The sequence below is a fragment of the Dromiciops gliroides genome, chromosome 3 (assembly GCF_019393635.1).
Source record: "Dromiciops gliroides isolate mDroGli1 chromosome 3, mDroGli1.pri, whole genome shotgun sequence".
Lineage (NCBI taxonomy): Eukaryota > Metazoa > Chordata > Mammalia > Microbiotheria > Microbiotheriidae > Dromiciops > Dromiciops gliroides.
Genome location: NC_057863.1, coordinates 258,996,205 through 259,011,505, shown reverse-complemented (window position 1 = coordinate 259,011,505; position 15,301 = coordinate 258,996,205). Strand labels below are relative to the sequence as shown.

At 35.0% G+C, this 15,301-nt stretch overlaps 1 protein-coding gene across 3 annotated transcripts in view; it reads left to right on the top strand.

Annotated features, from left to right (window-relative positions):
* Positions 1 to 15,301, top strand: part of GRIK1 (glutamate ionotropic receptor kainate type subunit 1) — a 133,344-nt gene that overhangs the window by 72,210 nt on the left and 45,833 nt on the right. For all 3 annotated transcript variants that reach the window (XM_043994662.1, XM_043994661.1, XM_043994663.1), the window contains 3 exons: positions 4,559 to 4,732; positions 10,417 to 10,560; positions 15,118 to 15,225. In XM_043994662.1, coding sequence (XP_043850597.1) covers positions 4,559 to 4,732; positions 10,417 to 10,560; positions 15,118 to 15,225 — 426 coding nt within the window. The remainder of the gene's footprint in view (positions 1 to 4,558; positions 4,733 to 10,416; positions 10,561 to 15,117; positions 15,226 to 15,301) is intronic.

Sequence of the window (15,301 nt, the reverse complement as noted above, 5' to 3'; positions counted from 1 at the left end):
TACTGTATCATTTCTTAAGGAATTTCTAGGACAGGAATAAACTTGAGTCAGGACTCAAGAAGGTAGAGCAAAGCCTACTATTTCTAGCACATCTTTGAGGAGCTGTGGCAGAGAAAGGAGATATAGAGAATAGTCATTGGATCTACAAGGATGTTGCCAACAGACATTTAATTTATGAAGACTATACAATTAAGCAATAGTTTGTATGCCTGCAAATTTTAGTTTGAAAAAATTAAGGGTCTATCAGATACAAAGGCACAATCAAGTGACTAGAATTATCTATCAGAAATCTGGTATCCATTATAAACTAAAAGATGTCAAATCACCATAAGACAATATACTTCCATAATATCCTTGAGAACACAACATTTATATTGTATTAATTAATTATCAAAAGTTTTTTACTTAGTCCTACACTCATGGATTAACCCCTTACTGCAAATATGTAAAATACAATGTGAAGTGAAGGTGCTATAGTATTTCAAGTCCACATGGAATTAATTATGCGAAACAACAGTTTAATCTCCTATGATTCAGCTTCTTCTCAAACCCATTATTTTGCCTACTAAATAGAACTGAGTATGGCTTCCAAGTTAAAGATCACACCAAACTGTTATTACTCACATTTAGATATGATTTATATTACTTCACAAGAACTCTGTATTAAACTATTCTATCTCTCTCCAATGAGCTTAAAACATTGGTGGTACTTGACAAGTATAAAGTTCTCACTGTACTGCAAGGTAGAGATCGAATACTGAGCTTGAATCTAGAAGTCAAACTGAATCAATAAGTGAAAATAATACTGAAGGGGCAGCTAGGTGGCACAGTGGATAAAGCACCGTCCTTGGATTCAGGGGGACCTAAGTTCAAATCCGGACTCAGACACTTTTCACTTACTAGCTGTGTGACCCTGGGCAAGTCACTTAACCCTCATTGCCCCACAAAAAAGAAAGTAATAGTGAACAGTAAACTGGACAACAACAAATTTAGATAGTATCTTTTTTTTTTTTAATTTTTGCAGGGCAATGGGGGTTAAGTGACTTGCCCAGGGTCACACAGCTAGTAAGTGTCTGAGGCCGAATTTGAACTCAGGTACTCCTGAATCCAGGGCCGGTGCTTTATCCACTGCGCCACCTAGCTGCCCCCTTTAGATAGTATCTTAACCAAACCCTGTACAATATTAATGCAACATGGGATCCATCACCCCAAGGCAACTATAATAACAGTAATAATAGCTAGCATTTATAAAGCTCTTTAAAGTTTGCAAAGCACTTTGCATTTATTAACTGATTTAATCCTCACAACAACCTTGTGAGATTGCTACTATTAATCCCCATTTTACAGATGATAATGAAAAAGTTTGTAAGTGACTTGTTCCTCATAAGTGTCTGAGGAATGATATTAATTCAGGTCATCTTGACTGCATGTCCTATGCTCTATTCACTGTGTGACTGGCACAGTGTCAAAAAAGTGGAGGTGAGTTGGTATACATTCTCAGAACACATGATAAACAGGTTAAAAAACTGAAAGAAATATTTTTGGAACAAGTAGATATCATTTCACCAAGAAGTTAAGTCAAAAACAATTGAGGATAAGGGGCAACTAGGTGGCACAGTGGATAGAACACTGGCCCTGGAGTCAGGCGGACCTGAGTTCAAACCCAGCCTCAGACATTTAACACTTACTAGCTGTGTGACCTGGGTAAGTCACTTAACCCCAATTGCATCACCATAAAAAAAGATATCATTAAAAACAATTGAGAGTATTATACTCTATGTGGAGCCTATAAAAAATCTGGGATCCAGAGTTAAAAGACCTTCCATGGGTACCATCTGCATGAACTCAACCAACAATATGACATCAAAGATCATCAAACATATGACTAAATAATGCATATTTGTTTGTAGAAAGAGTACTCAAGTCATTATCATCAGAAATTACAGGAGGGTTTCACCTCAAGGAGGCTGGACTTATTGATTGATGAAGATTATATAATGCCACCTGCAACATATCCCTGCTTCTTACAAAATTTTAGCAACTACCAAATATCTAGAAAGAATCAAGTAGAAAGAACTATGTACCACAAATTCATTATCCCTTATAAACCAATAGCATTGAAACCTAGTAGAAGAAATCAAACTATATGAGAATAGGATGAGTTACATGTCACTTTGTCACTTGAGTTGTTTTTTTAAAAAATGCTTTTTCTGAACCTTCAGAAGGTAAGACTGAATCCAAATAGTGTTTTTTTCAGATTATATAAAGAAGTCATCCTATACATCCATGTGGATATTAAAAAATATTAAACATAAAAGAATAATAATAGGATAGCAACTTTTCCCTGGAACATTTATCTGGACATCATGAAAAAAAGATGAAAACAAGATAAAGAAACAACAAAGACAAGCAATAACAACAACAACAATAACAAAATTGCCTTTCAAAACTGAAACCTACCTTCTATACCAAGTACAGGCTATAATGGCAATGAGACATTTGAGGGCATTTGATGATTAGGGGATCTTTAGATGCCAACTAGAAGACATCACAGTTATTTTTTTAATGCCACATAAGTATTTATGGGACCCCAGGAGTGCAAAATCCTTATTTATGGCTATAAAAATTATCAGGAACTCCATTTTACCAAAATATACTAATGGAGATGATTGGTGAATATGAAAGTGTATATTATTTGGAACAAGGATTACAAGTTAAATATGAGTGAATAGTATGGCATGGTAGTTACTTAGACTCTTTGTGACCCCATTTGGGGTTTTCCTGGCAAAGATTTTTGAATGGTTTGCCATTTTCTTCTCCAGCTCATTTTACAGATAAGGAACTGAGGCAAACAGGTAAGTTACATGCCCAGACTCATATATATATAGAAAATACCTGAGGCTAGATTTGAAGTTATGAGGATAAGTCTTTTTAACTCCAGGCTTGGAACTGTGTGATGAGCAGGTGGGATCGGGGTGGAGATTGGATTTGCAGTTAGAGGACCTAGGTTCAACTCTTGGTCCTGATTTTTAAGAGTTGTGTAACTATAACTATTCATCTGGTGACAAGACATTTCATTTCTCTGGACTTCAGTTTCTTCATCTGAAAAATGTGGTTGGGGCAGATGATCTCTAAACTTGCTTCAAGATCTAGCAATCTATCATCTTAAAAAACTATATATATATATATATATATATATACATATATATATCTCCCTGTAACAAATTATATATAAATGTTATTATAGTTGTCATAAATAAAAGTAACAACATAAGATTGCTCAATTTACAAAAACCTACAGCTTATACTAATTTATTATTTTTGTAAAATATACCTAGAATCAGTTTTCTCTTCAAGCTGCTTCAGAAGGAAGTAAATATATTATGATAGTGTGTATGTTTATATGGCCTTTTACTTTTACTGCCTGCAAAAATCTTTATGCAGGGCATACAGACAGAAGTTATTTTTAATTATAAACTAATAAAAGTATATAATTATAAATTAATTGATTAATTGAGTGATTGATTTTTGTTATAGTGTTTAAACATACAAGATTCACATTTTCTTGTGTTCTGATGATCAGTTATGGACTCATCTAGCTTCCTATCCCTTACATGCTCAGGACATCCTATAGTTTTCTTAGTAAAGCAACATATTGTCCAAGCAGGACTGCATTCTAAGTCTGGGGACTTGGTATCTAGTTTTATCTATGCTACTACTTCTAGCTTAATGACCTTGGGGAAAGCACTTCATATTTCTAGGCTTCAGTGTGCTCCTGTATAAAATGAAGAAGTTGGAATAGACTATATCTATGGGCACTGAAAAGCAGCTAGGTAGTACAGTGGAAAGAGCACTAGGATTGGAATTAGGAGACTTCTTCACAAGTTCAAATCCAGACACTTACTAGCTACATGACCATCATCAAGTTGCTTAACCTTGTTTGCCTCATTTCCTCCACGTGTAAAATGAGCTGGAGAAGGAAAGGACAAAGCATTCCAGTATCTTTGCCAAGAAAACCTCCAAAATGAGATCATGATGAGTTGGAGATGACTGAAAATGACTCAACAACAACAGTGCCAGACACCATGGTGATGCAGCTAAGTATTGAGGCGACTAGGTGTACAGTATGTAGAGCACTGGGCTGAAACAACACAGCACAACAACAACAACAACAAAATGGGCACTCCAAATTCTGATATTCTATGAATGTATTAATGGAACCTATAAACAAGAAATTTTATAAATGTTATTATATTTATATTATAACAATATTATTAATAAAATTTTAATTTATAATATGTTAGAAAATCTTTGCTTTGTATAGTATACAGAGATTATTGGATACTGATAGATTCCTCATGTTTGTTTGTCATAATTAAAATATTATCAAAAAATAAAACAAAGCTCCTTATTTCTCTGGAATCTGTCAAAGTAATGAAAATGAGGATAGGAAATTTACCTTAACAAAAAAAAATCAAATAGGTAAAAAAATCATTACTATTTCATTAGAATCTCTTCAGTACATGTGCTAAGTCATCTGTTCTGTCAAATACTACAGGATTTCTTTGCACTAGACCTGGAAATCTACAGATACAGTGGAGTAAATATGACTGGATTTAGGCTACTCAATATTGATAATCCTCGTGTTTCATCTGTTATTGAAAAGTGGTCAATGGAAAGATTGCAAGCTCTACCCAAGTCAGAAATCGGTGTACTGAATGGCATGATGACAGTAAGTACCATAGCTGACTTTAAAAAATTCTTCAAAGACCATTTTTCAAAAGGCAATTTATTCAGTATGAGATTTAAGGCAGTACCATATCTCAAACCATATTACAAAGTAGTAATCATCAAAACTATTTGGCACCAATTGAAAAATAAAGGGGTGAGTCAGTAGAACAGACATACATGACATAAAAAGGAAACAGTATCCTCTAATGTTCCATAAAACCAAACATTTGTGGGGACCAATTTTTAATTGAGGAGTGTTAGCTAAGCGGCTTGCCACAATATTGGGTCAAGGAGGGAGCCCAGCAGCCTCCCTCAAAACAGAACAGGATTTATTTTAACAAGAACAAACTTAAAAAAAAAACACAACACAAACAGGATCAGCAGGATCAAGGGAAGGGAAATAAAACGGGGAAAGGGAAGTTATACAACCTGAAAAAATGCCACCACCCAGGAATCAGCTGAGAATATGCAGCAGAACTCCTATAGCCTTCCAGTGTCCAGCTAGAATGCCCAATTCTCCTACCCCAATCCCAGAAAAACCCCACACAGCCCCAGCCAATGGGATGGCCGCTTTGACAGTCACATGACTGCCCTCATTAGGCTTCCAATCATTATAATTTTGCCAGGCCCATGTAGGCATCGGCGAGTGGTGATGATGTGAGGTGCCAGCGCCATGGCAATGGCTACAGCCAGTGGGTGGAGCACCATGTGGTTTGCCAAACCCCGGGCCAGTGCGTTCTGAGGCATAAAAACCTCAAATAACAATTAATTCTTTACACATTCCACTATTCAACAAATTTTGTGAGGAAACTGGAAATTAGTCTAATAAACTTTAGGCATACACCAACATCTCCAACCATATAAAGTTGAATACATGATTTATACTTAGAAAGTGACATCATAAGCAAGAAAGAAATCACCTTTCAAATCTATAGAAATGGGATGAGTTCAGGACCAAAAGAAAGTTAGGGATGATCATAGAAGATAAAATGGACAATTTATGTAAAACATAAAAGTTTTTGCTAAAACAAAACAAATACAAAACCAATGAACATAGAAGGAAAATAAGTAACTGGGGGTAAAAAACTTTGCAGCAAGTTTTTCTGATAAGAGTCTCATTTCCAAGATATATAAGGCACTGATTCAAATGTGTAGACCCATTTCTCAATAGATAGTCAAAGGATATGAGCAAGAAGTTTTCAAGGGAAGAAATCCAATCTATTAGCAAATTGATAGAAAAATTATCAAAATTATTATTAAATACAAATTAAAGCAACTCTGAAATTCCACCTCAAACCTATAGTTTACAAAAATAAAAAAAATAAAAAGGAAAGGAACTTTTGGAGGGAGTGAGGGAAAATGTCTTTGAATTGGTCTAGACTTCTAGAAAGCAATTTAGAATGATGTCTAAAAAAAAATCATTCAATTACATATACTTTTTTTGCCCAGCTATATACTGCTACTAAACCAATGCTGGAAAGACATCAAAAACAGAAAAAACAACCCCACTATATAAAAAAAAGAAGTTCATATCCACATCCAGAGAAAGAACTTTTAGAGTTTGAATGCAAATCAAAGCATACTATTTTCCCTTTTGTTATGTTTCCTCTTTCATACTATGACTAATATGGAAATATATTTTACATGATTGCACATATGTGATCTATATCAAATTGCTTACAGCCTTAGGGCATGGAAAGGGGAGGGGGAAATGTGAAATTCAGAATTTGATTTTTAAAATGAATGCTAAAAATTGCCTTTACATGTAATTCTTTCTTTCTTTCTTTCTTTCTTTCTTTCTTTCTTTCTTTCTTTCTTTCTTTCTTTCTTTCTTTCTTTTGGTAGGGCATTGAGGGTTAAGTGACTTGCCCAAGGTCACACAGCTAGTAAGTGTCAAGTGTCTGAGGTCACATTTGAACTCAGGTCCTCCTGAATCCAGGGCCAGTGATTTATCCACTGTGCCACCTAGCTGCCCCCCTTTACATGTAATTGGAAAAAATAAAATACTATTCAAAATGAAAAAAAAAAAGGAGCTCATGGCAATAAAGGAGGTGCAGGATTATCTCCCTGGTATCTCTATTCAAGGGGAATTCAAGAACATGACTGCTGTTCATACCATGGACATTCAAGCAGCATCACTACCAGAGTCCTGGATATATAAAATTATACACACACACACACACACACACACACACACACACACACATGCATTTCTCTTTCTTGAGCTTTATGGATTTTTCTAGTCCTGTCAAGAGCTAAGTTTTTCTTTTGAATCCTTTTCTTGGGCTTACTGAAATGACTTTTAAAAGTTACATGGAGTAATTGCACTTGTGGGGAAACTGATTGCTTACTACCTCAGGAAAGAAAGGAGGGAAAGAGGGATAAAATTTGGAACTCAAAACTATAAATAAAAATGTTTATTATTTTTTTTAAAGTTACCTGGAGGGGCAGCTAGGTGGCGCAGTGGATAAATCACCGGCCCTAGATTCAGGAGTACCTGAGTTCAAATCCAGCCTCAGACACTTAACACTTACTAGCTGTGTGACCCTGGGCAAGTCACTTAACCCTCATTGCCCTAAAAAAAAAAAAGTTACCTGGAGGCATGGCATTCACTGGAGGCTCATGGGCTCCATGCTTCATCCCATGACATTGTTTCCTTTCTGATTCACACATTTCCACTTTATAGAAGGAGAAGCTGAAATAGCTTCCTTTTCATAGTTGATTTAGTACCTCATTTGTTCAGTCATTCAGTCATGTCTGGCTCTTTGTGACCCCATGTACCATAGCATGCCAGCTGCTTCTATCCTTCATTATCTCCTGAAGTCTAAGTTCATGTTCTTTGCCTCTATGATGCTATCTATCCATCTATCTATCTCATCCTCGGCTATCCCTTTCTCCTTTTGCCTTTAAATGTTCCCAACATCAGGGTCTTTTCCAATGAGTCCCATCTTCTCATTATGTGGGCTAAGTATTTAGGCTTCGGCTTCTGTATTTGCATTTCCAGTGAATAGCCTGAATTAATTTAAGTATCGACTGATTTGATCTCTTTGCTGTCCAAAGACCTCTCAGAAGTCTTCTCTAGCACCACAGTTTGAAAGCATTGATTCTGTGGCACTCAGCTTTCCTTATAATCCAACTCTCAGCCATACATTTCTACTGGAAAAATCATAGCCTTGACTATATGGACCCTTGTGGGCACTTCTTTTTAGTGTGCTGTCTAGATTTGCCATGCCTTTCCTTCCAAGGAGCAAGTAAGTGTCTTCTTAATTTCATGCCTGCTCTTGTCTTCTGAAGTGATTTTTGACCTCAAGATTATATTTTTTTATTTTTATTTTACATATAAGGTATTTTATTTTTTCCGTTACATGTAAAGATAGTTCTCAACTTTTGTTTATACAAACTTTACACTTTCAGACTTTTCTCCCTCCTTCCCCTCCCTCCCCCCTCCCCTAGACAGCAGGTAATCTGATATAGGTTATATCTATATATCTATATACATATAGATATATATCTATACACATATATATATACACATAATAACATTAATCCTATTTCTGCATTAGTCATCTTATAAGAGAAAAGATCAGAACAATGATGAAAAACCTCAAAATAGAAAAAAAAACAACAGCACCAAAAACAAAAGAAATAGTATGGCTCATTCAGCATCTATACTCCACAGTTCTTTTTTTTTTTTTCTTGGATTTGGAGATCCTCTTCTATCATGAGTTCCCTGGAACTCTTCTGTACCATTGCATTGGTGAGAAGAATATAGTCCATCACAGTAGATCAACACTCAATGTTGATGATACTGTGTACAATGTTCTTCTGGTTCTGCTCATCTCACTCATCATCAGCTCATGTAAGACCCTCCAGGTTTCTCTGAACTCCTCCTGCTCATCATTTCTTACAGCACAATAGTATTCCATTGTATTCATATACCACAACTTGTCCAGCCATTCCCCAGTTGATGGGCACCCCCTCAACTTCCAATTCCTTGCTACCACATAAAGAGCAGCTATAAATATTTTTGTACATGTGGGTCCCTTTCCCCTTTCCATGATATCTTTGGGAAAAAGACCTAAAAGTGGTATTGCTGGGTCAAAGGGTATGCACAGCTTTATCGCCCTTTGGGCATAATTCCAAATTGCTCTCCAGAATGGTTGGATCAGTTCACAGCTCCACCAACAATGGATTAGTGTTCCAATTTTCCCACAGCTTCTCCAACATTTATTATTTTCCTTTTTTTGTCATTTTAGCCAATCTGATAGGTGACCTCAAGATTATAAATCTGACACTACTTCCATTTCTTCTCCCTCTATTTGCCAGGAAGTGATGGGACCAGTTGCCTCTAAAAACAAATTTATAGAAGACCAATTACTTTGCGTGAAACAAGGCTTCTGATCTTTTCATAAAGATTTTATAATGATGAAAAATAAGCATACAGGTTTAAGTTACTTATGGTTTCTCAGTTGCCATTTTTCATAACATATTTTTCTATTTTGATTGCTTTCCATATCTTTTAAGTGATCTACCAATACTTTTAAGATTATACAGATCCTTTTATGATTAACCTGGAACTCAATATTCAAATACATATATTTTTTCTATGTGGAAAGTCAGAAATTAAGCTCACTGTCTGTTTCATATTTGTCCTGATAACACCAATGCTTAGCAGAGTATCTAATTTATAGTCCGGCACATAATAAATCATTGTTGATTGATTAATCTTCTCCTGTTGTCCATCTTGGTATTGAAATATCTAAGTATCAAAACATATATCCTTAGAGGATCATCTTTATCCTCTACAATAGATGTTGGTGCATGAGCTACAACAATATGGTAGCCTTTTTGCTTAAGCTATTTATTAGCTATGTAACTATAAAATGAAGTAACGAAGTTTCCCATGAATAATGTTTCTTATTTCCATTAACCCAATTATTATAGCAAATCAACTACTTATTTGTCTCTAAAGATAAACTACAAGGCTTCCTTCTATTTAATGACAACATCCTTTATCATGAAAATATCAGTATTGATATAGTCCAGTTTGTCAGGAAGTGGGACAATTGACTAGTTGATGCACAGGGGTTTCATATTTAGGACACCTACAGTTTTAATAGATGATCTAGCCCATGCGATTCTTTGCACTTGTACTGTTTTCTGACACTATATCATCATCACAAAGGACATAGAAGGTCACACAGATTTGAAGGCTATGCTTTTATTTTTCTTTGTTTCATGGGTTTCCATTAGCCAAAGAATTTATCACCTATTGGTCAACCTATTGGTAATGAAATTTTCCATACTCTATTTTACTAGGTTAGTCCTCAAGCAGCAGACTTGCTGCTATATAAGATACCTTTCCAGCTGGATATAACTGGTCAAAACTTATGTTTCTCTGGAATAGCCTTTGGAAACCCATACCACCACCAATATGTTGTGATATCAGAGGAAGATTATGGAATAAGTAGGTCAATGAGCATTTATTAAGTAAATACTTATTGAAGAACTAGATTACACACTGTGATTGGAGATGCAAAAAAAAAAGTTTAAAATAGTTATTGCTCTCAAAAAACACTAATGGAAATGTTTTACAAGAATAAGATTATAAAAGTCTTCAAAAATCAAAGGACTGAGGAAATAAGGAAATATGGAAATGAAAGCATATGTGTTTTCTCCCTGCAGACAGAAGCAGCTTTGATGTATGATGCCGTGTATGCGGTGGCTATTGCCTCTCACCAAGCTTCTCAGATGACTATCAGCTCCCTGCAGTGTCACCGACATAAGCCATGGCGCTTTGGACACAGATTTATTAATTTGATCAAAGAGGTAATTCTTGCTGCCTTATCATTCCTTTATTATTTCCTTCACTTGGTGCTATATTAATTCAATGACTATTCCTCTGTGAATCTATATGTTGTCTAGAAAGGCAAACCTTTAAAGGACAGAAATGAGTTAGTCTGAGTAAAGTTCAGTTGTAGTCATTTACTGAAACATGTTTAAACAAGCACCCGATAATTTTCCAGTGAGACTGATTTGATCTCCTTGCTGTCCAAGAGACTCTCAGAAGTCTTTTCTAGAGTGTTATCTCTATCCCTCCTTACCACTACATTGCTTCATTTTAGATACAAAAAGATCACAATCATTGTCATTAATTTAAAGCCTATCTAGTCAAGGAGAGGATGTCAGTAGGTAGTAGGTAATATTAGTTTTATATATATATGTGTGTGTGTGTGTGTGTGTGTGTGTGTGTGTATGTATATATATGTGTGTGTGTATATATGTATATGTGTGTGTATATATATATGTGTGTGTATGTATATATATACATACATACATACATACATACATATATATATATATATATATATATATATATATATATATATATATATATATATAAAATACATTACTGTGCCCTGCATTGTGCATATAAATTCCTGGGACTCATTCCACGGATTGATTGCATATAATAAGATGCCCTATTTTAATAATATAATAGCTGTAATGATTTACCTGTAAGTTCTGTCTAAAGAACCTAAAGAGCCCCTCAGAGTTTTGTTCCTGGAGCAGCTCCATGCAGGTGATCTTACTCTCCCTCCTACAGGGCCAATCTGAAATTCTGGATAATTTTAAAATCAGTCTGACCTTCATAAGGCTCTCTAAGTCTTCGTCCAGAGCATCAAGGCCACTCTGACTACAACCTGCTTTTCGTTGTGAGAATGGAATTTTCTGCTGATCCAACCAGACCTCATTGAGGTCTAGATTTTAGGGCAAGGTGAACAATCCAGAAAAAAAATATAGATATGTATATAGATATAGATGGATGGATGGTTGGATAGATAGATAGATGATAGATAAATAGGAGCTTTTCAGTATAGAAATATATAGGGATATATATATATATATATATATATATATATATATATATGAAGGGTCGTACAACTTGTCTAAAGCACTAGAATGCTTCTGAGAAAATCAGTTATTGAGTTAAGACAGCCTTGGCAGTGCACTTGTTGAAGGCATAGATCTTCCTCAGAGTTCTAAGAGAAGTAGTTATTGAATTATATTTGACCCAGTGTATGGTAACAATATGTCAAACTGTAGACCACTGGAGTAAATGAAGAATATAGACAAATAACCATTGTCCCAGTGAGAATAGTCAGACTGGTTCTTTTTTTCTATACTTTCCCAGTTATTAATTCAAAGGTTGTTCCAATTCTTCAATTCTTCCAATGCTGAATTGAAGTATTAAAACAACTTTTGGATTAATAACTGGGAAAGTATGGAAATGATAATTATTCCAACTGGGATAAATGGTATTTACCTAGTTAAAGATAGATGAGAATTTGGTTACTAGCCAGAAGCCAAGGTGAGGTATTTTGCAGGGAAGTCCCAGATTCTGAATCAAGATAGGTTATAGAGAAAACGATTTAAAAACCCCAGAATTCAAAAGTGTATAAAAAAGAGACTATAGGGTTTTTTTTTACACTGTTACTTGTTATGGTATGGATCAAGTTAGTTGGCCAAAGAAAACCTAGGGTGTGCTACCAAGAAGAATAAAGAGTTGGGAAAATATACTATGCTATCTATTATGAGTTTGCTAATAAAATTAGAAGGCAGAAAATAATGCCTCTGTATTGCAGCTTGTTGCTAAGAAGTAGAGGAGAAAAATCGTGCAAAAGAGTAATGTTAGAAGGACTATTACTAACTTATTATAAAGATCAATACCTCTTCCTAAAAGACCAGAATGCTACTTCAGCTGAAGTCTTTGGCTAAGTTTAAAAATAGAAGTGATAGAAGCTATAGTTCCTGTCAAAGAGTAAGCTCAGCTAAACTGAGAAACAGCTTAGAAGTGGAAAATCACAGGAGCCACCCAGAAGATTGATTAGTCTGGCTGAGATATTGCTCTTAGTGGGCTGTTATGCAAGCAAACCCTGGATCAGCTTAGCTTAACTAAGAAAACAATCAGTTCAACACAGGAGCTTTTTTATAAAGAAACAATAGACAATTCCTGGGAAAGGGAGAGGACACTGAAGTCTACAGTTTCAGAACTGTGAGTTGCCCAAACTGCATGTGTTGTTACATATAGTATGCTTTATTTATTCCATATATAATACCCTGAAAATTTAAGCTTATAGTCCCTCTTAACATGGATACTGTTTATTAACAGAAGAGTGGAATTGGAGTGTATGGGTGGAATATAATGTAAATATTGTGGTTTTGTTTTGCATTTTGAGACATCTTTTTGTTAAGATTAACTGAATATTATTGGTTGATGTGTTAATGAGAAACACATTGGTAGTAGCTATGTTGACACCTCCTCTGCCAAAGTTGTTGCAGATGAAATAAGTGGTGAGAGTTGGGGTCAGTTTCTTCATGTACTTTGAGTTTTCCCTGAACCCCTCAGGCAAGACGGTCTTCTTTTACTCTCACTTTGAGTTGTGATAGGAGACATTGAAGGGGGCAAAACAACCAATGGGCAAGAAGCCTGGGGAGAAGTAATACCCCAAATGAAAAGTGTATGTTAAATTCATAATAAAAGAGGGGAAAGTAAATTAAACAGCAGTTAAACTAATTTATGCTTATCAAACCTTTCAGCATTTTTACATGAAAACAGCAAAAAAAAGGCATGCAAATAGAAACAACCAGACCTGTTCAGAATCCATTAATGGAGACCTATCTTTCTTAAAGGATCTTTGGTTTTAATAATGTTGGTATCTTCTACATCGATGCAGATCACAATTCCTCAATGCCTTAGTAGATATCTTGAGTTCTAAAATTAAAAAATCATCAGCTGGTGGCTAACAAGTTTGATGGCTCCAAGCTTAGCTAGGTTGGTCTTTGGAAGATAGCCTTACTTACAGGTTAATATTTAAAGCCTGTATAGTTTTTAAGTAAAAGGTGGGTTAAAAGAGGAATTGTGTATGTTTTCATAAACTAGCTAAATTCTATCCATCCTTCAAACCCAGCTAAAGTCCCATGAAGCTTTGTCTAGGTCAGCCCACACTGATTTCTTCTTGTTGCCATTGGCATTTATAGTCATTGGCACAGAACATAATTTTAATTATATATCATATTGTTCAATTACTTTTCAAGGGAAGCCATGTAATATAAGATGGGAATAGCTTTGTATTGGGGATCAGGATATTTGAATTGCACTTTTCATTCTTCCATTGTATAATGTATTTCAACCTTATTTTTCTCAATTTTAAAATTAAGGGGTGGCATTAGATAATCTCTAAATTCTTTCTAACTCCAAAATTCTATGATTTATGTTTGTTAGTTTTGTTTTACCAACTAGATTGTAAGCTCCTCGAGTGATTATGTTAATATTTATATATCCCTGAAGCACTTAATGAAATGTGAAATATACAAATACCCAATAAATATAAACTAAATATTCATAAAATTATAGATCTGAGAGACATCTTTAAAGCTCAACTAGTTTAATACTATTTTACAGGGATAAAACCCAGGAACAATAAAGGTTATGTGATTCTGTGACTCAAGTTTAGTTCTAATCAGTGTTTGAAAAAGGCTTAAAACCAGGGGTATGCTTGGACCAGCTGGAATAGACTCTAAGAGCTAATTGTGAAATTTTCAGTGTGAGCATTTACACATTAGAAATCGGTGAAAGCTACAAATCAAGACTTTATTTATTATTCTGTTGCTTGTGTAGATTTAATAAAGTGATAATGAAATGTTAATAATGCAGATTTGTTTTACGTCAGGTATACTTACCTACTCCCCTTTCTCCTGCCTTTTTAGTTTTCTCTTTGGGTTTAGTATGTTTTGCTTGTGACTGTTCACTCTCTCCTGTTATCCTCCCTCTTAACTTCATGCCCTCTTCTTCACTTATTTCCTGTTTGAATTTGATTATTCCTACACTAACCTGTGTTTAACCCTTTATTGTTCATTTCAGATTAGTGAAATTTATCTATTTCCTCTTTCCTTTCCTCCATGTTTCTGTACTCTTCTTCCCATGTACCACACAATTATAAGTAGCAAGTTTCTTCCTCCTTTCTATATTAGCATATTCTTCCTTTTACCCTCCCTTCACTCTCTCCTCTTCAAACACTTATAATAGAACCTATCCACTGCCTAGATTGTTTGTTCTACATTCATTCATACAATTCCATGTACAAACAATTGTACTGGATAGTTAAGTATCTACTATTGCATATTGGGCTGTTGTTAAGATGGTAAACAGTACACAAAAATGTACATTGATAACATGGTGAAATGCTTTTTTTTACTGACTTATCAGTATCAACAAAATCATAATTTGTAACAGCATGATAAAGCAGAATTTCATCCTCTTAAGAGTTTTTTAATGATCTTATAAATTGTTTAGAGGTAATGCTGTATTGTGCTTTCTCATAGGCACAGTTGGATGGTTTGACTGGGCGCATCACCTTCAATAAAACAGATGGCTTAAGGAAGGATTTTGATTTGGACATTATTAGTCTCAAGGAGGAAGGGACAAAAAAGGTAAATTACTTGGTACAATATTTTCTCAAGGATTTTTACTAAATTGCAAGTCCAAGTTCTTCAGTTGTGTCTAGTT